Source organism: Astatotilapia calliptera, chromosome 20 (assembly GCF_964374335.1).
Source record: "Astatotilapia calliptera chromosome 20, fAstCal68.1, whole genome shotgun sequence".
NCBI lineage: Eukaryota > Metazoa > Chordata > Actinopteri > Cichliformes > Cichlidae > Astatotilapia > Astatotilapia calliptera.
Genome location: NC_137441.1, coordinates 21,378,097 through 21,400,004, shown reverse-complemented (window position 1 = coordinate 21,400,004; position 21,908 = coordinate 21,378,097). Strand labels below are relative to the sequence as shown.

The 21,908-nt window shown below is 39.7% G+C and overlaps 2 protein-coding genes across 4 annotated transcripts in view; one reads left to right on the top strand and one right to left on the bottom strand.

Annotated features, from left to right (window-relative positions):
* bcl2l1 (BCL2 like 1) overlaps positions 1 to 6,008 on the top strand; it is a 30,156-nt gene extending 24,148 nt beyond the window's left edge. For both annotated transcript variants that reach the window (XM_080295385.1, XM_026154157.2), the window contains exon 3: positions 5,117 to 6,008. In XM_080295385.1, coding sequence (XP_080151511.1) covers positions 5,117 to 5,260 — 144 coding nt within the window. In that variant the 3' untranslated portion in view covers positions 5,261 to 6,008. The remainder of the gene's footprint in view (positions 1 to 5,116) is intronic.
* Positions 6,009 to 11,569: 5,561 nt separating this feature from the next.
* cox4i2 (cytochrome c oxidase subunit 4I2) lies at positions 11,570 to 19,433 on the bottom strand. Of its 2 annotated transcripts, none has more exons than XM_026154662.2 (5): positions 19,182 to 19,433; positions 13,505 to 13,598; positions 12,573 to 12,737; positions 12,348 to 12,479; positions 11,570 to 11,969 (listed from the first exon to the last, which is right to left on the bottom strand). In XM_026154662.2, the coding sequence occupies exons 2-5, from the start codon at positions 13,596 to 13,598 to the stop codon at positions 11,836 to 11,838; spliced, it is 525 nt and encodes a 174-aa protein (XP_026010447.1). In that variant the 5' UTR covers positions 19,182 to 19,433; the 3' UTR covers positions 11,570 to 11,835. The 2 variants fall into 2 exon arrangements, with proteins under 2 accessions (XP_026010447.1, XP_026010448.1); XM_026154663.2 differs by lacking the exon at positions 19,182 to 19,433 and adding an exon at positions 13,674 to 13,814.
* Positions 19,434 to 21,908: the final 2,475 nt, after the last annotated feature.

Here is a 21,908-nt window from a genome sequence, read left to right as displayed (position 1 = left end):
AAAGAAGTCCAGACGCTTTTCTTTGCAAGCTCCTTTGAGTACTGAAAGGTTGTTGGTTTGATCCCTGGCTGGCTGTATAAAAAGGTACTTGCATGTAGAAAAAAGTGTTTGTATGAATGTGTCAATGAGACATGTTTAAGTGCTAAAGTAGAGTAGAAAAGCACTATACAAGAACCTATCCATTTACCATCTTCCACTTTGATGTTTTACATAGCCTTTGTCAATGAAGCAAAGTCCAATTTAGCCCATCTGCAACTTTTTCTACCCATTATTGATCAGTGAAACAGTTTTTAAAAAAAATATTGAACATCAATGTCCGACTGGAGTGAAACAGCTGCAGTAGAACAATCAACCATAACTGAAGAAAAAACTGTAAATGTACTAATGCTGAGTGTAAGGCTGAATGTAACTAATGCTGAGTAATACTGAGAGAAACTACACAATCAGTCCAGGTTATTTCGTCAGGCACTCCCTGCACAGTGACTGGCATGTCTTGATGGCAGCTGTCATCAAAAGGTACAGCATTGTTCTCTACACCCACATTCTTCTCATTGTTCTGAGAGGCTTGACAGTAAGGGATGTGAAATGGCCAGACTGACCCATTCTTAAGAACGAATGAAAAGGCTCCATATTACATGATGTATCCCACTGTAATTACACTACGTCATTATTGACCCAAGTAGCATATATCACTCCCTCGTGGCCACTTTGCTTTACTTTTAAAGTAGCTCAGAGTGCTGAAGATCAACTTTGCTCGAGTGCACATTTTAGCCCAGCCCCTTGTATCTGTCCATGCTGTTATCTGTGGTTTGCGTTCTTGCTAACAGAAGGTCAGTTTTTTTTGTTTGTTTTTTTAAATCTTTTCTAAAAATGCGTCATATCAAGGCCTGTAGGAAGTCCTGGGTGAGGTCAGAAACAAGTATTTCATTCTTCTTGGCATGTTTTTCCGTCCCTAAAGAAGGTAGAGAGGGTGATACTGTTGGTATGCAGAGCTGTTTCAGTTGGTAACACATGACGAATGAGGCAGGTAGGATTCCAGTGAGCCTTTTAAACCTGCTTCTATTACAAATAGTTACACTTTTTATTTTTCAAATTCCACACATCATAGATCATTGTAACTGTGGTTCTATGCTGTGTGTTTATTTAGAGCAAAAGTATCAATGAAAATAGCTAACGTGAGCTGGGAATCGCACTCTCAGAGACCACAAACCACAGTGGTCCAATGTAAATAAATAGCACTGGTTACTTTCTGTACTGTTCAGATTTGTAACCCCAAAAAAAGTTTGTCTAGAATGTTTAAATTTGTGGAATAATTTTGTTGTTTACCTGGTCAGTTTAAGCAGTTAGCCTGCACAGCGTCATACTCCACCATATTGTACTCTGACTAATTCGGGAGTTTAATCTAGTTCGACTTGCTCTCTGAAAAGCTTTTTTTTATGGTATCTGGCCTGCTGCTTTACTTCACTTTTGTTATTGTTAACAAATCCTATCTAAAAGAGCAAAACAAACAATGTGTTAGTAGGTAATGCTTTGACTCTTTATCATGCTTTCTGGGTTCTCCCTCAAGCCTGTTTAATGAATAGACTTTAAGTACTTCACACCCAGATATACAATGATGAGTCATTTATCGTGAAAACTGTGCCCTGCAGGTTTTTTTTTCTTTTTTTAGCAAATATTGAGAAACATATCTTTTTTTACTGGACTCGCTTTTTAAATTGTTATTTGTAGCAAACTTGTTTACATGTGCTTTTGATGTTATAATACAACCTGTAGAAATCTACCAGTTATGCACACTTTTCCTATGGGATCAGTTTCAGGTCCACTAGTTTATTATACATCTCCTTTCCCTTGGACATATTGTCCATCTCATTTGAGAATACACTTTGATTGCTAATGATGATGATGCCAAACATTTACATTTTTAGACAGATTTGATTTCATCCACTTGTACTCCAACAATATCTGGACAAAGGCTTTCCAAAGATCTTGTAAATACCAAACATCTCAAATAGAGCATTCACTTTGTAGCATCCAGCCTCAGGATGCTCAGCTATGGTCAACTGCCACTTCAACACAGTTTGACCACTGTTTATAGAATTTATATCACTGGCTGATCGAAAGTGATGCTGTGCCTTTCAATGAATGTGTTAAGGTAGAGTAGTTAAAATGAAGTGTCTCAATTATGAAGTTTACATAAGGTTTGGAGCCAAAATGGAGAAAGCACTTAATACATGTCAATAGTAAAACATATAAATATTATCTATTGTCACACTGCATACTGTTGGAAATGGCTGCAAACCAGATTTTTTTCCTCCTGGAAACCTTCTGTTACATTTGTAGCAGACAGGACAAAGTCCCCGCTCCAGTGAATGACTTCATCGTAGAAACGTTTGGGCTATTTCAATAATGTGATTTCCTTGTTAATGTTACTTAAAACTTTTGGACCTCTGAGTTCCTTTTTTTGTTTGTTTGTAATGGTTCATCAGTGATGCATCATACACCAGACAGCAGTCCACGGGGCTCGCGATCAAACAGAATAGAAACTCAATGAATGACTCAGGATCTCTTCCTTCCCCTCCACTGCTCTCCATCACTCTCTACATTAGCCCATCCCTTCCTGGTTTCACTCTGATCCATATGATCTCTGATCCAGAAAGTGAAAGGGCTTCGGGGCATCAGCCTTAAAGGATTAAGGAGCTTTCAGACATGCATCTTCATTACCTTTATTGATCCAGTTGATATCAGATTTAATGAATTAACTTTGGTAGAGAGAGCTCTAAATCCCAGCTGATATCAACTCACTGCCCGAGAATAGTCTTTACTATTATCTGTTCAGTGAACCGCCTCTTCAAATAATGATCTGTTCGTTCACATTCAAACGTCACGAATTGAGATTAAAATACAACATTTTCCATATAACACAACATATAACCTTCTTCTGTTCTTGTTTAGATTTGTTGTTTCTATTTGGGGTTTTTTGTGGTGGTTTAGCAGTGCTACACCAGGACATGCCATTTTACTGAAAGGTTTACTGAAGATGAATAATAAATGGCTCAATGCTCAGCTTTATACACATAACCGCACTGTTAATGAATGTGTAGTGATCTCATATAGTGTAATCAGTGCACTGATATAATGGTCCTGTCATAGATGCATTATAGTGGAGATTAAATGAAAATACCTTTGCTTTGAGCACGCCCAGTGTGGCTATGTTGCCTCTTAAAAACAGAAGGCACAAACAAAAGCTGTAGTAAATGTAAAGCAGGTGGTTTTAATATTGGCTTGAGCATTGAGCAGTCCTTTTTATAGCATTGGTCTTAGTGACATTTTGTCTGTAATTTAGACTAAGTAGCAAAGAAACAATTGTCCAACAAGTAGCCTGACTCTATGAATATCCAGTTTACTGTTAACTACTTTGATTGCTGCTTTTCTTTTATATTTATCTGCAATCAGATATGATCATTAAACGCTGTCCAGCTAAAAGTTATTCTATAAACGGAGTGAATCAAATCTGGTGAATGATGCAGGTTTTTTTTTTTTTATCTTAAAGTCACACTTTACTGTGTGTGTGTGAACACCGTTCCGCTTATATTACATGTACAATACTGATAATAAATAAATGAATAAATAAAAATATACATATATAATCAAAGATACAATTTTGTTTTTGTAGGTTTTTAATTACTTTGATGCATTTCTCCATGCCTATGTGCATTTTATGCACATAAATTAGGCCATGTATAAGTCAAGGACTTTTATTATGAAAGGAAGTAACAGGAAGAAGTCCTTTCCAAGTATGTGTGGAACAAATCAGGTTTCCAGTACAGCTCAGGCAACGATGGGCATCTCATCAATCAGCCTGGAAAATGTTTGGCTTTAGAGCAGTCTGGCTCTGCAAGCTTCACTTTTTATCCTTCTTGGATTTGTTTGTACTGGTATGTAAATACCTTATAGGTGCAGTACTGCCACCTCCTGGAAGTAGTGGTGGGTTACATCAAGTCAGGCACTGATAAATAAGAGAGAAACTATATATTTTATAGCCTCTTAAATCCTGCATTCTGGTCCTCTTAGGTGTAAACTCATCTCGTCACTCCCTCTGAGGATTCCGTTTGTTTTAGAGATTTGTAAATTACTTTTCTACGTGCCACCGTGTGCCTGGCGTGTTCAGAAATTCAGAGAGTTGCTCTTTCAGTATGGTACAAAAACACCCTCCGTTTCCAGTGACAACACAAACTCTCTTATTTCACCTTAATAGTCTTTGTGTGTCACTGACTACATACAGAGTTTCCAGTAACAGCACCCCACACGCCACCCACCCAACCAACCACTCGCTGAATAGAGACCCCGTGTGCTGCCTTTCGTATTTACCTCTGACTAAGAATCAGACATATGAATGAGTCATTTTCACTTTTTCTCATTGAGTGCTCGCAATTTGGTCTTTGGCCTCTCATATCGTGCTTATTGAGGTGAAACACTGATGCTTCTGAACTGTGAACAACATGTAGCATCATCACCAGTGAGTCAGCTGAGAGGGATGAGGAATACTGATGGCTGTTATGGTTTGGATTAGAGCCTGACTGGCGCCTCCCTGTGGCAAGAAACCAGAAATTGTATGCTCCGGAGCAGCTCAATTCCAGGAAATGATTTCAGTGGGCGGCAATGTAGGCATGGCAGTCTGAGGACAACAGTGGGAAAGAATGTCAGTAACAACAACAGTGGTTCTGAGGGGATGCCAGAAAAGAGTGGACGACTTTGGGGGGAGGGGGGTTGTGGTTTATTTCCTTTTTTTTTTTTTTTTTTTTAATGTGGCATTACAGGTGTCTTTTAGGGGTTTTTTTTCTGTTGACCTACCTGTATGGAAATTTCCACATATGAGCGTGTGGGTGGTGATAGTCATAGCCAGCATTGGATGTCTCTGCAGCTTTTTGAGGCTGAGGGACCTTTATCAAAGGGAATTCACCTGATACTGTAGGGGTTTTTTTGTTTTGTTTTGTTTTTTAAATGGGGCATTTTTAGGAAGTGTGCATACTTGTCGGTTTTTCCACATGCATGTCAAAGAGTGCATCAGATGCCCTGCCATTAACCCTTTACACTCCGTCTTTGTCTCTCTTTCCAGGAGCGCTTCGCTGAAATCTTCGGGCAGGATGCGGCGGCTGAAAGCCGGAGGTCTCAGGAGAGTTTCAAGAAGTGGCTGCTGGTGGGGATGACGGTGGTGACAGGCGTTGTGGCGGGTGCGCTTATCGCGCAAAAACGCCTGTGAGCCCTCTCGCTCTCCAGTCGTCTCCTTCACAACCCTCAACATTTAGATGAAGGTCCAGTTCGTCTGATCATAGCTGCTGACGATGTTTACTCCCCTAACCCCTACCATCCTGCATCCCTCCCCCCCATCTGCTCCCACAGTGGACTAAGAATCCTCAAATGTTGAGAAGAAGAAAGAAGACAGATATTGAAAGACGTTTCGTTTTCCATTCTCCGAAACCAGTTGTTCCTTTCATTCCATTCTTCACTCGTTCCTACACCTTGTTTATATGTAATAGTTTTAACAAATTTGTTTCTCCATTTTCATCAACAGAACAAGCTGAAACCGATTCTAGTCTTACAGTTTAACCCAGACTTATCTAATGGCTCCAGATGTGTTGCTGTTGAAGCTTGTTTTTCCTACAGACGCCACAATCACAGCTCTGTAAAGCTCTGTATGTGCCATATGGAGAGCAAAGTCAGGGGAAAGTTTACTGTAAGTCTTTCGTAGTTTCCTGCAAGCCATCCTGATCACCGTCACATACAGCAACATAACCCATCACTTCACACATTGGGTTTTTTGGGGGGGGTTTCCCCCTTACCCTATCTTTCATGCCGGTTGGCTTGTGTATGAGCGCTAGATTAAACTGACTCATGCAGATTAGCGTCCACTAGTTTGTTGATGCGTGGTTTTTTGTTTTTGTGTGTTTTGTTTGTTTTGTTTTTTCTTTATTTCTCAACTATTAAAATCCCACCCCGACTGGTCTGTGCTTTATGGTCATAGTTGGCCTCAGTTCGACCATCGCGTGTGGCAGGTTGTCAGAATCAGTTCAACCACAGTTCATAGGAGCAGGGTGCCATGGCTCAGACGCTCAATGTTCACCATACAGTAGCTGAAGAATGCAGCCATTACTGTAGCAATTCATGCAATAGCTAGAGCTTCATTGTTTCCAGGCATGCTTTGGCTACACTGAAAGAAGTGTCTTTAATCTCACAGGGGACCTATCATGCATATGTCCTGTGGTGGTGCTCATATTAAATGGGGCTTCAAATTTAAGTGTGCGGAGTTTCAGAACATTTCGTCATCAGCTGACGCGATCAACATCTGTGCTCCTCCCACCATGAAAAATCAAAACACCAACATCTTTGCTATGATAGAGAAGTGGCCGACACCGCACAGTGAAAATGTTTCGAAACTCTTTCTCTCTGACGCGTGTAAACACATGATTGGCTAATAATTCTCCAGTTTCAGCTGCTGATTGGCTTTTTGGCGAGAGAGCCAGGGAAACAACATTAGCATCTCAGAATTCTCCCACAGATTTTTATCTGGGAATCTTTGAGTGCCATATCTCCTCCTCCATATAATGTTGCTGCTATTAGCACAGCAGCCACTCACATTCGCTGTTTAAACCTTGTGTTTACAAGAGGCAGCCAATCATAAAACTTCCCTGAAAGGAAGTGTAAGGGGGCTAAAATGGCATCAAAGCCCAGTATACGATCTAAGGACTGTGAGTCATGCCCTTAATAGGTCCACTTCAAGATTGTCATTGGGTGATATGTTTGGTACTACTTTGTTTGAACACCCCCTCCTCTATAAACAGTATAAAAAACGTCATATATTCTAACACTGCTGCAGTGTAATTCCTATGAGGCATCAGTAACAGGTGTATGAACAGTTAATCAGTAACTGACAATGTAACAGCTCACATGAACAAATCCTGTATGAATGAGTGCGACTGGCCTCATTCATACATGATCAAGATCCACTTACAAGGTTTCAACTACACTTCATGGCCGTCATCACATAGAGCAAAGATGGATTCGGCAGTTCAAAAATAATCATGTGGTAAGAGCTTAAATAACAAAAGTGTTGATATAAATGACCAAAAGCTCTGTATTTGACTTAATGACCCCTGCACAACACTGCTGGAGGTCTACCAGAATTGTTGACGCAGTTATCAGCGTGGCTCTAATAGCAGTCGTCTATTGCCTGTTCATACTCCAGGTGCAGATGCTTCACAGGATTTACAGCTACTTTATATTACTATAAAATTATGAATCAATTAAGGTGCAACTGGTTTGATGATTGTTACTGATCTAAAAGTCATTGGGTCCAACTTCTATAATGCTGCTTTTAATTAACTGACAATGAAAACAGCCCCTAGATGCAGCCATAACTTCTTAAAAATAGACCATTCGTTTAAGATTTATTTTTTTGGGAGGGGTGTAGATGAAAGTGTTTGAGTCATTTTCACAGATTATTTTGCAATAAAATCCTAATCATGAGCTGCACTGTTCAAACACACAGCTGTTTGTTTTTTTCCTCCCTATAGTTTATTTTCCCCACTGTGTCCTAATCAATTGTTATTTTTGAGCCTTTAGTCACATCTGACACTGATCGGTGACACACTTCATGCTTCGTGTTATCGTCACTGGAGCAAGCAGATTTATGTAGCAAACTGATGAAGCAGCTGTCCTTCAGGAGACGATGCGGTTCTGCTTCACGTCGTCTGCGAGCTAAAGAAATGTGTCTCACTTCGTGTTTGTGTACCATCTTGAGCAAATCAGCAGCTGTCAGCGGCTGTAGGAGCATGAAACTCAAAATCTAAACATTCATATCTCATCTCGCTCAATTCCAGTTATCCACAAACCCCTCCCACCCCTCTTTTTCCACCTCCTTCGTCCTCCCCAGACGCTTCAGAGCTGTCAAACCGCCATCCGTCTCTTCTCTTCCCCTCGCCATCCAGCTCCACCTCTTCCTCCCGCGGTCCCCCAGCTGTCACTGCACTTAGTCACGTGTGTCAGTCACAGCTGGCCCACCTGCTGCTTCGCAGACACATGCACGCACGTGCCAATCAGAGCCGGTCCACAGGAGATGGAGGAAGGGAAGGAGACACCTATCCATCTTTAATTTGAAGCTGAAGTCAGAAGAGTGTTTGTCGCCTGGCGTGTTGTGCACTAACAACTGCTCGATTAATTTACTGGGAAGGATGGGGTTGGGGTGGTGGTGGAGAAGGGAGTACACTCATTCCCGTTCCCAGAATCTTCTCACTGCTTCCAAATTTGATCTTATTCCAAACAGCCTCTCCCTCTCTCTGCTGAACAGTATGTCCTACAGCACAATAAAGCACTGTGGAGCTTTACAGGCGAGTGCTGTTTTCTCATCGAGGCACTACACTCAGCCACACCTAGTAAACATTAAAGGAACAGAGTGTAATGCAAACAAGAGAGGAAAAAAGGATTTGTGGTTGAGACATCCATCATGGTGTCCAGCTACCAGCTTTGCCTCCATGTTCAAAACAAGGACTCATCACTCACGTCACATATTGGCTCCTTTATGTTACCGTCCACATATTTTTCCTGTTAATGCCCTGATTTTTGACCTGGTTATGAATATTTCACCAAAATCACACAAAACGCATAGCCTGAATAATCAGTATCGTTTGGTTTGCTCGTGTTCTCCTCACCGCCTTGTTAGCCAGGGTATGTTCTCAAACATTCCAGTACAGTATATATCTATTTTTTTAGCCCCATCAAAAGCTCCTCACAGGCTTGTCCCTGCTGTCCGGGCCCCTGACTCTAACGAGCTCTTTTCTTACCCATTTATAGATGTGTGTGCGTGTGTGCGTGCGTGTGTGCGGGAGCATGTGTGTGAATTTCTTTCTGGCAGAAGGGAGGCACAAATGAAGGAAGTGTGACAGCATTGGCACGACCCCCCCACGTATATATGCTAGTTATTTAAGCTGATTAGAATAGTATTAGCTTAGTGAAATATTTAAAACAGACCTGATGGCTTTCAACTTTATTTATATTTGGTGTCAAAAAATAGAAAAAGGAAAAAAAAAAGCATAACTGTGCTCCTTCAAATGGCCTTAAATTCCATCGTTGCATCCATGTGCACTGTCAGTCGTGTTTTTTTTTTCTTTTCTTTAGGACTGTTGGACTGCTAGTAGATGAAAAGAAATGCAAACAAATCAAGAAAACATTTTCAAAAAAAGTTATCCGGTGTGTTCCTGTTGGGTCTAAATTAAAGTTTGCTGTCATGTCCAATGGTCACTTTGTATGTCTTTAGAATGCCAATGTAAAATTTGAAATGACACTGAACCTAATAAAGCCCGTTGTTGGAAGATATGCCGAGTCTCTTTTTCTGATGTCTTGGATAGTGGTGGGGAGTGTTGGAGCAGAGATGCCCGTGAACATATGCTGTTAAATATTCAGGGTATTTGCCAGAAGCTGAAATCAGCCAGAAGAAAGTTAATTTTATGCCACAAAAGACTGCTTAGTGGATGGGAGGAAATGGGAGTTGCGAAAATAAAGGTCAACCATGATGTACTGAGGCAATGGAGATTTCAGTCAAGCTTTTAGATCAACAGTGCTAAACTTCTAATATTAACTTTATTCACTAGCTAAATAGAAAGCTGTGGTTTCAAATGAGTCATTGCAATAGAAGAGTATAATAATATATATGTGTAGTCATCAGAGGGGCTGATGGCGCGATATGGCAGCCCCGCTTCTGTCAGTCTGTGCCAGGGCAGCTGTGACTACAACTGTAGCTTGCCTCCACCAGTGTGTGAATGTGACAGTGAATTGTAAAGCGCTTTGAGGGTCTTGAAAAGCGCTATATAAATGTAATCCATTATTATTATTATTATTATTATTATCAGTTGAGTTAAATAGTAAAACTTGGTATTTTGCCTGTGGACACTGACATGAGTCACGTTGTTCTCTCAGAGCCTGCAGGTGGATGCTGGGGTGGTGAAGGGGCTGACACAGCAGGCAGTGATAATATCTCAGATAAGAGATGCAAACTTCTGCTGCATAAATAGACAGCCGAGTCAGGGGAGTGCGTTGGTTATCTAATAAAACGAATATTACTGTTATTACTGTTATATTACTGTGTTAACTCAGATACGGTTAACCCCAAAGTTGTGAAACTCCTGTGTTACAGGTGCCGAAACATTAACCCTGTAATGCCATGTGTATCATATTTGCTACATGAGTTTCTGAGACTTCTGTCTCATCAACATGATACTTGCCTTAAAAACCTTAAAAAACATTTTGTCTAAAATTAACACTGTTGTTAACAAAAAGTTGCCAACAAAAACAAAACACCCAATGTATCAAATGCGATACAAAAAATATGTCATACATAACATGATATAGCAAAAAAAGAGGATTTTGTTACAAGGGTTAATAAACATTTCAGTTCCAAAAAAATAGAATTTTCTTGCTATGTTTTGATGGGTTGGGTCTTAGAGGGGTAAAGACAATCTGTAATAGAGTATAGCTCAATAAAATACATTACGAAATAGTTCAACAAAATCACATAAACTACAAATGTTAAAAGGGAAAAATATAAAAGAGTTTAGTGAGCCTGCTTGAACAAGGACAAACACGAACAGACAGCGCGTGATTAACACAGGTGAGAACAATCAGGGAATCAGGGGAAAACAGACAGACAGGAAGTAAAACTAATACCAGCCGTGAAAAAAAAAGTAACCTTCCATAACAGGCACCATCACAAAGAGCAGACAGAGGGAGGAAGAAACAGAACAAACTGAAGGAACTAAAGGTACTAAAAATCAAAAGACAGAATTGCAAAACTGAACGCATCACTAGAATAACCGTACAGCAAAATCAGGCATCATGACTCATTCATGAACTAAAACTCACCACAGGGAAATGATCTGAAAGTCAAACACGAGAAACCAAATTTCAAACAGAACAGCAATGAGCACGCACACAGTCAACTATCCAGTAATTCAAACATGAGCCACACAAAACCGGAAGACTCTGACAAGTCTGCTGTCAGGAAAAGCATATTGTGTTATTTCCTTAAACTGTAGCATCATGCCCAACATCCATGTATTCTTCAAGTATTGTTTTTGTTATGCAGAATCTCCATAGAAGAACTTACTAAAAGTACTTTTACCATATTTTAAACTGATGTGCAGTCTACATTTGCGAACGCAGCCTTCTAGAGCATTTTCTTAGCCAGCCTGATTGCCTGCATCTTTACAAGTTAGACAAAAGGCTCTCAAATACTGAGAATTTAGGCTTTTTGTTTTCATATTTGTCAAAATAAGTGAGTCTGCCAGTAGTCTTGCCTTATAAAAACAATCCTTTAAAACAATTATTGGACCCAGATTTACTTAAAGTCATTTCCTTTTAAAATGATTTCCACTGCTGGCAAAAACTGAAATCAGTCCATACCTTTAAGAATCTATTCATATCCCATAACCTCCGTGGTGGAGGTAAATATTCTTAGATGTTAATGGCACAGTTAAGTACTTACTATACACAGGACTCCACAATAAACACACCTGACACATGACAGACAAAAGCCAAGCTTTATTTTGTTACATCAGGACGGACAGAGTTATCCCTGTGACTGAAGGCTAAAGTGGCTTTAGAGGAAGATACTGTTTGGAAAGCTAGAGGTAACAGAGTACAATTCCCTAGAGAGGCTCCATCTTTCTAGTGGTTTTGACAGTTGTAACAGCATTCAAAAGCAATAGCAGCTTCCTATAGTCAAACTGAGCCACACTCAGGTAAAAGGTCCAGACTGTGCTACCTCAGCCCCCTGCCTAGCCCTCTTTATTTCCACTGGCCTTTTTCATAGTCCCACTTGGCAGAGATGCCCTGGATGGGGTTGATCTTCATGTCCAACATCCTCTTCAGCTGCTGGGACTTCCATTCGTCATCAAAGGTCCTGGGACGTGGAGGGTAGACTACAAGGACAAAAGAATGCAACTCACATGATGCTCCACACTCCAGTATCACCTGTAATTAACTTGCCAAACAAAACTTGCCAACTAAACAGTTGCATTATTAAAGCCTGATGTTCATCTAGCTGTGCCAGGCTCTGTTCAGGTCCTTTCTGGCCCAGCTGGTTTGACTCACTGGGAGATTAGAAAAGAGCCAGAGCCATCTTTAATGCTATTAGTTATTTCCTTAATGAAAGTCTGCTGAGAGAGAAAAAAAAAAATGACACTGAAGTGTGTGATGTTGACAAGAAAGGTTTGGTGTTCTCAGCCACAGGCATTGCTTGTGTTACGTTGCGAGAGAGACTGGTTTAACTTTTTCAGACCACAAAAGTCAGATTTTACCGTAGACACTCTGCCACCAGATCACTATGCCTGTGAAGCCCAGGAAGAAGAAAATGCCCCCAATGACCGTCTTCCACTCTGCTGTCTGCTGCTTCATCTCTGGGTAGGTCTTGCAGAACGTCAGCCGATACACTGCAGCAGGGGAGGAGGGGGGTAAGATGAGTGCATCAATAACACAGCACCCCCCCTTCTACTGAGCATAATGAGCTAAACTAAAGAACCTACAGGCAATCTTTTCTTCTTTAGTCAGCTGACCCCAGGGTCCTTTCTCCTTCTGCTTCAGGCTCTTGTCAGCATCAGTCAGGACATCTTTGTAGGGTTTGTCAGGCAGTGGGATGTCCACACGGTCCCAGTACATTGGCTGAGACATGTCCACTGACTCGGACACCTCTGGAGGCACAGATACAAAGATACTCAGCAGTGTACATTTGTCCCCCCTCACAACCCACTCCATCATTGATAAGCCCAGGTACCATCTTGTCTAGATGAGTGTGTAGTTATGAAAGTACATAAGCGCCATCTGCTGTTTAACTCAGTATACTGCATGATGGGAAACCCCCCACTAACAAATCACATTACTTGACTTAAATCCATAATTCCTTTGGATCACGTCTTTTCTATGGTGGCGATCTTCGTCAGTTTCGGCCATTACTAATATTAACAATATAAACTGCAGCCATTTTAGCATGAAATTTGTAAATTTTTGTAAATTTTTGTAGTAAATTGTAAATATTGTAAAACTTTTCTTCTGTCATTTAATGGTCGGGCATTGTACAGCTACAAGCATTTCACCCCCATGTCATACTGTGTATGGTTGTGTGTGTGTGTGTGTGACAAATAAAATTTGAATTTGAAATTGTTGGTAAACACTTCAGTTTTTATCAATAACTCTAAGCCTTAATTTACACCTGTGTTTGCCTACTTTTCAAATTCCACATCTCTGCCGTGATAGAAACTTCATATCTCCATGTTAGCTTAATATGTCTGAAATTGTTCTTTTTAAGTTTATGCTCTGAAAATTTAAGGTCTTGTCAGTATTTACCGTTTTTTGTGAGACAGAAAAAACTTTAGAGATGCCATTTTACTTATACTATTAAATAAAAGTAAGATTAAAATATTTATAGTGGACCTATAAATCCCCTTTGAACGATCTTCACCTTTGCTCGCCATCCTCGTGCTGCTGGTAGTCACGGCAGCTGTCGCGCGCCTGGCCAGGAGGCATCCCACGCGCCCAGTAGTCAAACGCAGCATCTAGAAACAGGTAAATGTACATTAACATCATTATGACTTTACCGGCATATAGTCATAGACACCGTAGAGACAAACCTCAGCGGTAACTTGAGTTACAGGTCAGTGACGGTTAAACACTGGAGTCTTTAGAGAGAAGAAAACACTCAGCAGGAGCCGTACAAACGCTGCTAGCAGGGTGAACACGGGTGTAATTGATAAATACAATTAGGCGCTGCACTGTGTAGTGTCACCGTCACTGCAGTGAGCCACGATGCACAGCACTAATACAATAAGGCCATAATTAGTGTCCTTAATTATGTTTACTCTGCAATGTCGCATTAACATCACTGCTATAAAACCTGGAAAAGAAAGAGTTTCATCTCTCTTTCCGACACAATATTTTTAACATTCGAGGGTACTAGTTAGCCTTACCCCCCAGCACCTGTCTAAACTAACCTATCTACCTACATAAAAACGTTTTTCTTAGAAGACATAATAACAATAAATATTTTTAAAGTGCTTTTGTGGATATTTTGTTGAGTCCATTTACATATAGGGGATTTTCACATACTTCACTGAGTTGACTGACTTGCCCCCCCAATGTAAAATTTTCTAGATCTGATACTAGAGTAATAGTAAGAAGCAGTATTAATTGTCATATAAGATAAGATAGCCTTTACTAGTCCCAGAGATGGGAAATTCACATTGTTACAGCAGCAGTGGTGGACGTGGCAGGAATAAATAAATAGATGCAGTATACCTAAGAACAACTATACTATGCAAACATAGAAGAAACTATACACTATACAAGGCAGAAGAAATATAATTTAGATATAAATAAATGTATTTATATGTATATATGATACAATAGTACAGTATGCTAATAGCAGCGGAACAGAATGTTTCACAGTGCGGTGGTTGGATGTCAGTGGCAGCAGGTATTGAATATTGCACACTAAAATCCAGGTAACTTCAGGATTAACTCTGGGTTTCCACTACTACCAGGGTGGCTCTCTTCTTACCTGGGAACATCACTGTGGTAACTGGGTTTTCAGTACTACCAAAGTGGTTCACTTGGGAACATCGCTATAGTAACGTAGGGTGCAAACCCAACCTGCTCCAGAGCATGTTAGGTTCTAGATCAGAGATTGGCAGATAAGAAATCAGTCTATTGACTAATCACTTCTCTTGTCATGGATGATCCCTCTGACCTATGTGCATTGATGATAGGAGAGTTTAAGCTTTTCAAGAGCATATAAAATCTTTGTGCATGCCTGATGAACAGTGGTATTGTAGATTATTAGATGCAGCTTTATTCCTTTATCTTGTCTGCATCAAACAATTTTACATCAGTTTTATTGTTCTGTAAGTATTTATGCATGATTCCTCATGACCGTTATTCAATAAAGACAGTGAAAAAACACCCTGACAGTCGATACACCTGGACATATGAATAGCAATATCTAAATTGAATACAGACTGCTGCTGTCCATTGATGGGCAACATTTTTTTCACTTGCTGTTACCTGGCACTAGAGCTGTACCATAAACAAATAATGAAGCCCAATTTTCCAGAACAGGGACAGAACTTTTAACTAACTAAAATAATAAAGTACATCCAACTTAGCTAATAATCTCTAGTGATCTAGCCTACATTAGCTAACATTTCTGACACTGTTTAGAAAGCAAAAATACACAGACACAGCAATGTCCCCACATTATCAGAGCACTTTGAAATGTTTGCTGTATTTCATGTAAAGTGTGTTTTAAATCTGCACCAGTGATTTAGGTCATGAAATTACCTCATCATCTTCTTTTTGCCACTGCAACAGAAGTCTTATTTATTAATGACAAGCCACACTGTTGAAGCAACAACACCTGTGTGACTGTGTGACTGCACTGTAACATCATGACAACAAGAACACAGAAGGGTTAAATCTGTTTTCATTCTATCCTGTACCATCTCTAGGAATGCAAAATGTCATAAAATATCAAAATAACACTTTGTTGTTAGTACTTTTACTATATCCCAAAAGGTTGATTTTTTTTCATCTGGATGTAGCATTTTCAGTGGGAGAAACATTTCGTCAGTCGTTCACCTGCAGGTTGGGGAAGCCTGTGTAAAAAGGTTAACATATGTTAACCTCTGGATTACACTAATAGTTAAAAAGTTAAGAGATAAAAAGACTTATGGGGATGTTAGTTCAGTTTATGTCTTCATACAAGGAAAAAGGGAACACCCCAGTTATATTTTGGTCTTTGTTATATCGTTCAGTGTTAAATCAGTATTTTCTAATTACACTTTACATCTTCCATGGCATTACTTAAAAAATACCACTAGGTGGCGCATAGCGGCCAGGAGGAGCGTAAACCCCCCTGGGAGGCAAATCTGCAGAATAAATCCTGCAGTTGAAACGTAAACAAGTTCATGATCTGTGCCTCTTTATGTCAATACACAGCTGCGGGATCTAGGATCGCACCCCTCCCAGGCACCTGTCACACCAGGGGGGCAACACCTGCAGTCAGCTGAGACTGAAGAAGTCACTTGGATGAGTGGCGAAACGTTTCTCCCACTGAAAACGCAACGTCCAGATGAACAGAATCAGCCTTTTGGGATTTACTTAACTGGATGTTTGAGTATGCATCAAGGTGCTTTTTATTATGGTTTATTATCTGGCAACTCTAAAGCAAAAGATAATGAGGTGGCCAGACCACCAAAAAGAGGATTTGGCACTCTTCCAAGCCACCTTTATAAAGCACTTAATGAGATTCACCTGATTCGTCTGATTCCCTGTTGCACATAACAAAGCAGAGACGGTATTTCTAGCTAGCTTTTAAATAACAATGTGCACATCAAACATTATGTAGCAGTAGTCTGAGCAATAGATATTTGAGATTCCTTAACTGTAATGAAAGTGTCTGCTTAAAATAGGTTAAAACTGGGCTAATAGAGTTTTTATATTGTCCAGATGAACAGGTTGTAATCTTTAATTACTTGTCAATAGATCTGCTATAATAGATTATCTGAAAGAAGTTAACTGGATGTATTCATGAAATTCTGGGTTGTTTATTAAACCAAGATGTTATAAGGTCAAGTCCTGTGAAACACTGGCAACATGTCCAGGGTGCACCCCACCTCTCTACCCCCATTACCCTGAATTGGATAAGCAGGAAAAAAAATGAATGGATGGATATAAGGTCAACAAGTACAAATAGGTGTCTTATTTTAGGTACTTGATGATTATGTGGACTTGCTCTACTGCATGTGGTTAAGAGAATGAAGTCATGTTCATGTTTGTCCATTTATCTGCTTTTCATCTGCTAAATAGTTCAACTTACTTTGGAAAATTGTGGCCAAGACGATTGAGCCTTTGCTTCAGGTTTCATGGCTAAAAGTATTTTGTTATATTGAAATCTGTGATTATTTATTTTGAATTATTCTTAGACACTACAATAGGTCATCCAACTAATTAGATTTGATGGTAACATTGCACATAATAATATTATTATTAATAATGAATATTAATTAGAAGGCACTGTACGCATGACATTATGATTGAGGCCTCACTGAAGGTTTGATCCTACAATTGCCCCTAATTCAAGCATAAAGTAGTACCTAGCTCAGTAGAGCTACCTGTGTTCCTTTTACACATAAATAGCTTAGCAAAGAGCCAACTTAAATTGTATCTTTAGGCATTTTGGTACTAGCACTATGTCAAAAATATTATGTTTCTTAACCCTTTAACTGTCTGACAGGCCTAGGTATAGATAAATAGAATTTTATCCCTGTCTGCCGAACCCAAACAGGGATTCTCAGGGAAGTGATTCTCAAAGTTATTAGCTGGAAGCTCGGCATGGTGTGCAGCATGTCCTTTAAAAGATTTTAGGAAACTGGACAAGTTGAGGATAGAAGTAGAATTAGCAGCCCTAAGCCCAGTTAAACAATATCTGATGAACAGTATCTGAAGTATTCTACTTAAGAAATGGAAATGATAAAAAGGATAAAATTTAAATAAAAAAAAGATGGAAAAGATAAAAAAACCTGAAAAAAACAGACGAGGACCCGAAATATAGCTTTTACCCTTAAACTGAACCACTAACTTTTTACTGAAGCCTCGCCAGAAATGGTCACAGTGGAAGGGTATTTGACAAGAAGCCATCGTTAAGGAAGGGAAATGGGGAGAAAAGGCAAATCATGTGAGTAAAGTCAGGACAGACGTGCAACAGTAAGTGTCTACATCCATCTGAGAAACATGGTGGAGGCTCTGTTATAGTCTGGGGCTACATTTCAGCCATTGGTGTTGGGGATTCTGTCACAATGATGAAATTATGAACACAGGAATATAACATCAGCTTTTGATCCACGCTCAGTGTAATTTGGGAAGTTTCTGATTGGCAATGGCTTCATTTTTCCAGCACAAATTAAATCATCCCAAAAACACTTCCAATGCAGTTTTTAAAAATATTATTTACTGTGTTTCCATGTGTGTTTGGATGTTTCAAAAATCGTTACATCTATTTCCTGTTTTGCTAACAAAATATATAGAAATGAGTTGTGGCTCAAGACTTCTGCACAGTGCTTTAACAGAAAGACACTAAGACAGAAATTAAGTCTGATCCTTGATAGTTAAAGTTTACCTAAACAAACTGTTACCTGGTATTATTTGCAGGGTCCATACCAGTGGCCTAGTTCATTTCAGATAATAACTACCTTTTAAAAGTATCTGTCCAATGAATTACATGTTTCTAAAATCTCTGTTAGGTGGCAAAGTCCCTACAAAGTATGTACCAAGTATGTCTGCACAGCATACACCCTCAATTTACACATTTATCTTTTTGAGGATTTTCACAGAGGAAATTCATTCCATAGCCCCTTATCATAACCATCACAATTACATCCCTACCCCTTACCCCAGCCTTTTCTCATTTCTAAACTGAACTCTAAACCAAATTGTAACACTCAAATAATGCATTGAAAGTCCGTGCCAAAGTGAGGTCGTGCCGCACTTTCCTAAAAACGCCCTCACTCTAATGGTATGTAATTTAAACTGGTCCTCACTCATATTGGCAAACCACTACTCAACACCCACCCCCATACACAGCAAGTGAAAATGGTGGAAATTGGCCATGAGTCAGTTGAAGTGTCTGAGCTGACCTTCTGCAAGGGCAGAGGTAAATGGAAACATTTAAACCGTGTTACAAACACATATTTGGAAAGAAATAAGAGACTCGGTTTTGCCTTTACAACACCGTTTCTTTCTGCAGAATAAAACTGACTCAAAGACCCACTGGCAAACAAAAAATTATACAGTTGCATCAACAAATCTTGAAGTTCAGTTTTTATTCTGCAAAAATAACCAGTAGTGCTGACTTACATTTAATTTGCATTAAAAGTGTGGGTTTTTTAGGCTGTTCATTTTGACACACTTCTAGAAATCTCTCAGCTCAATCTATGTTGCTTTTCTGCACGTCCGCCTCCTCTCCCTTGCAGTTTGGGGTTGTGTGAGCAGGGAGACTCGTCTATTATTTCATCTATTTCCTAAAGTGTTCCTTGCCAAACAACACTACAGCCTGTTTATTGGATCGGGCAAAGAAAGATACTCACAGTAGATGAATTAAAGCTGCAGCAGCAAAAAGCCAAATCTTGAGAGAAAAGGTCTCTTTAGAGCTTTCTTTCCCGTTTCGTCTCTGCCCTTATCGCCACATAACACTAAGCAGGAATCAGCTGGTGTGTGGGTGAGAGAGGCTGGATGGAAAGAAGAGTGTAGAGAGAAAGAGAGGGAGGGAGCTTAGACTGAGAGTGACCAAACTAGTGCAAGTAAACAATCGAGCAAAGCATGTGATAGGACTAGCAAAGAAGGGAGCCAGGCAGAGTTTAGACTGCAGAACAAAGGCAATACAAGGGCACATTACACTTCTGTTACTGACCCATCTCCATGTGCTTTCTTCACTGCTTACATTCAGCCAGAGTGGAGACTTTGGGCTCACATTTGTGGAGGTTACATTAGGACACACAGTGGGCTATCTTTTACAGTACAAAATGAGAGATGAGTGCTTGTATATGAACAGTCAGACAGAGATTTCGGGAAATAAAGGGTAAAGTTTCCACGATTTACCCCTAATTCATGCACAAGTGCACGCTGGCACCAGGTCCTCATTAATCTCATAGCTGTGACCAACTGCTACTGGGTTATATGTGGTGCACAAGCTGGTCAACAGTCTCCTATGTGCAGGCAGGAGGACAGGGGTCAAATAAGGACAGACTTTTCATAGTAACCTCACACTGCTCAGTTGTGTGAGTCTGCCAAAATACCTAGAACCCAAAATTCAGTTAAGGTGGTATTAACCTTTTAAACATTTCTTCATGAGGGGGTGGGGACATAAAAAGCACTTTTCAGTTAAACTCGACTTAAAAAAAGGAAAATAAAGCAGACATGTTGTTATTAAAAAGCAAGGGAGCTAGTCGGGAATGTTTCTTTCACTCATGTTGTTTTATATAACCCTAAGATTATACGCTTTGGTTCACTGACACTATCTGAGTTTATAGTCTGGGAAATGCAGGAAAAGCTGGCTGATAATGTAAGCCAGCCAGCATGGGTCAAAGTACAGCTAGAGTTATTTGCTAAGAAAGGAAATCTTGTCATAAATTATTATCCCATCTTTGTTTAGTGTTCCATCTAAGTAGATAAAGAATTTTAAATGCACTTTCCAGAGCGAAATCAAAAAGATAAACAAAGTAAAAAAGTGCCATTTTTCTCCTAAGTTTTGGAATTCAGCCAGGTGGTAGTGTGAGGCAGGAATGCAGAGTTGGGGGAACGTCCTGCCCATGCTGCTTCCTTCCCTACCATCTGTAGTCATAATCAAAGTACACTCTCTGTCAGTTCTAGAGTTTTGCATATCTGGACACAATAAAAAAGATCTAGTCGTTATCAAGTCTTAAAATTAGATAAATACAACATGAGATGAACAACAGCACATGCCACATTACACTGTGTCATCACTTAACAATAACTGAGCCAAAATGACAAAGCAGTGTGTGGAAAACCTGAGCACACTTAGTACAATAACTTTTAGAACAATAATTTTATGTAATTGTCTTTTGTATGACACTATCAGTCACTCAATTGAGTTAACTGAGTTATGCTCCACTTTCTTTAAGCCTCGCCACAATCAATGGCGGTCTGGACTTTCACTTGGCCACTGCAAGAAAAAAAGAAAGAAAAAAAAATATATATACTGCTACCTTTTCTACTGCTACCTTTTCAGTAGCAGTAGTTGCCTTCACAAGCAAATTTCAACACACAGTGTGGTTCCTAACATTCATCAACAAAACAGTTTAAAACATAAATAGAAAAGTCATATATTATTAAAGTGGGTGGCATTGTGGTTAGCACTGTTCTTTACAGAAAGAAGATCCTGAGTTCAATTCCACCATCAGGCCGGGCTCTTTCTGTGTGGAGTTTGCATGTTCTCCCCGTGTTTGTGTGGGTTCTGTCGGGGTACTCTGGCTTCCTCCCACAGTTCAAAGATATGCAGTTAGTTTAACTGGAAATCTAAATTGCCCTTAGGTGTGAGTGATTGTCTATGTGTTAGCCCTGTGACAGACTGGCGACCTGTCCAGGATGTAGTCTAAGGAGTTTGGAAAGAAAAGCCTCTGGACTTCTTTAAGTTGCTTGAAGACGTTTTACCTCTCATCCGAGAAGTTTCTTCAGTTCTAGGGTCCAATGGTGAAGAGTCCCAGTTGGGATAGGCTCCCACCCGCGACCCTGAAAAAGGATTAGCGGCAGAGAATGGATAGATGGATATTATTAAAGTAATCAGTATAGAACCTTAAAAACAAGAAGAGACTTTAAAGGGTTTTATTCTTAAAAAAAAATGATAATGGTAAATAAAAAACTGTAGTTGCAAATGATGGACTAACCTTTTACCCTTTTTGCTTTTAGGGGTAATACCAGATACACCCACTAGACAGCAGTACCACACAAACATCCTTAGACTAACGAACTGATCTCTTTATTTGTAACCATAGGTGAGTTTGAGCACCCATAAAAAGAGTCTAAACACCCCTAGGTTTCTTCATAGCACCACTAAAAACATAATAATCATAATAATGCATGTAGTATTAGTTTATGCCATTGTTTTTAACGGATTCATTATTGAATAAGACTTTTGTTGCTGTTGTTGTTTGCTATGTTTCATCAACTGAAACATAGCAAAAGTGCAAACTGTTCTGAACGTGGAGGTATTGCTGTGACTTATAAAGTGTCTACTTATTTATATTTGACTTTAGCTAGATCACTAGACATTAGTAGCATATTCTGTTTCATTGTTA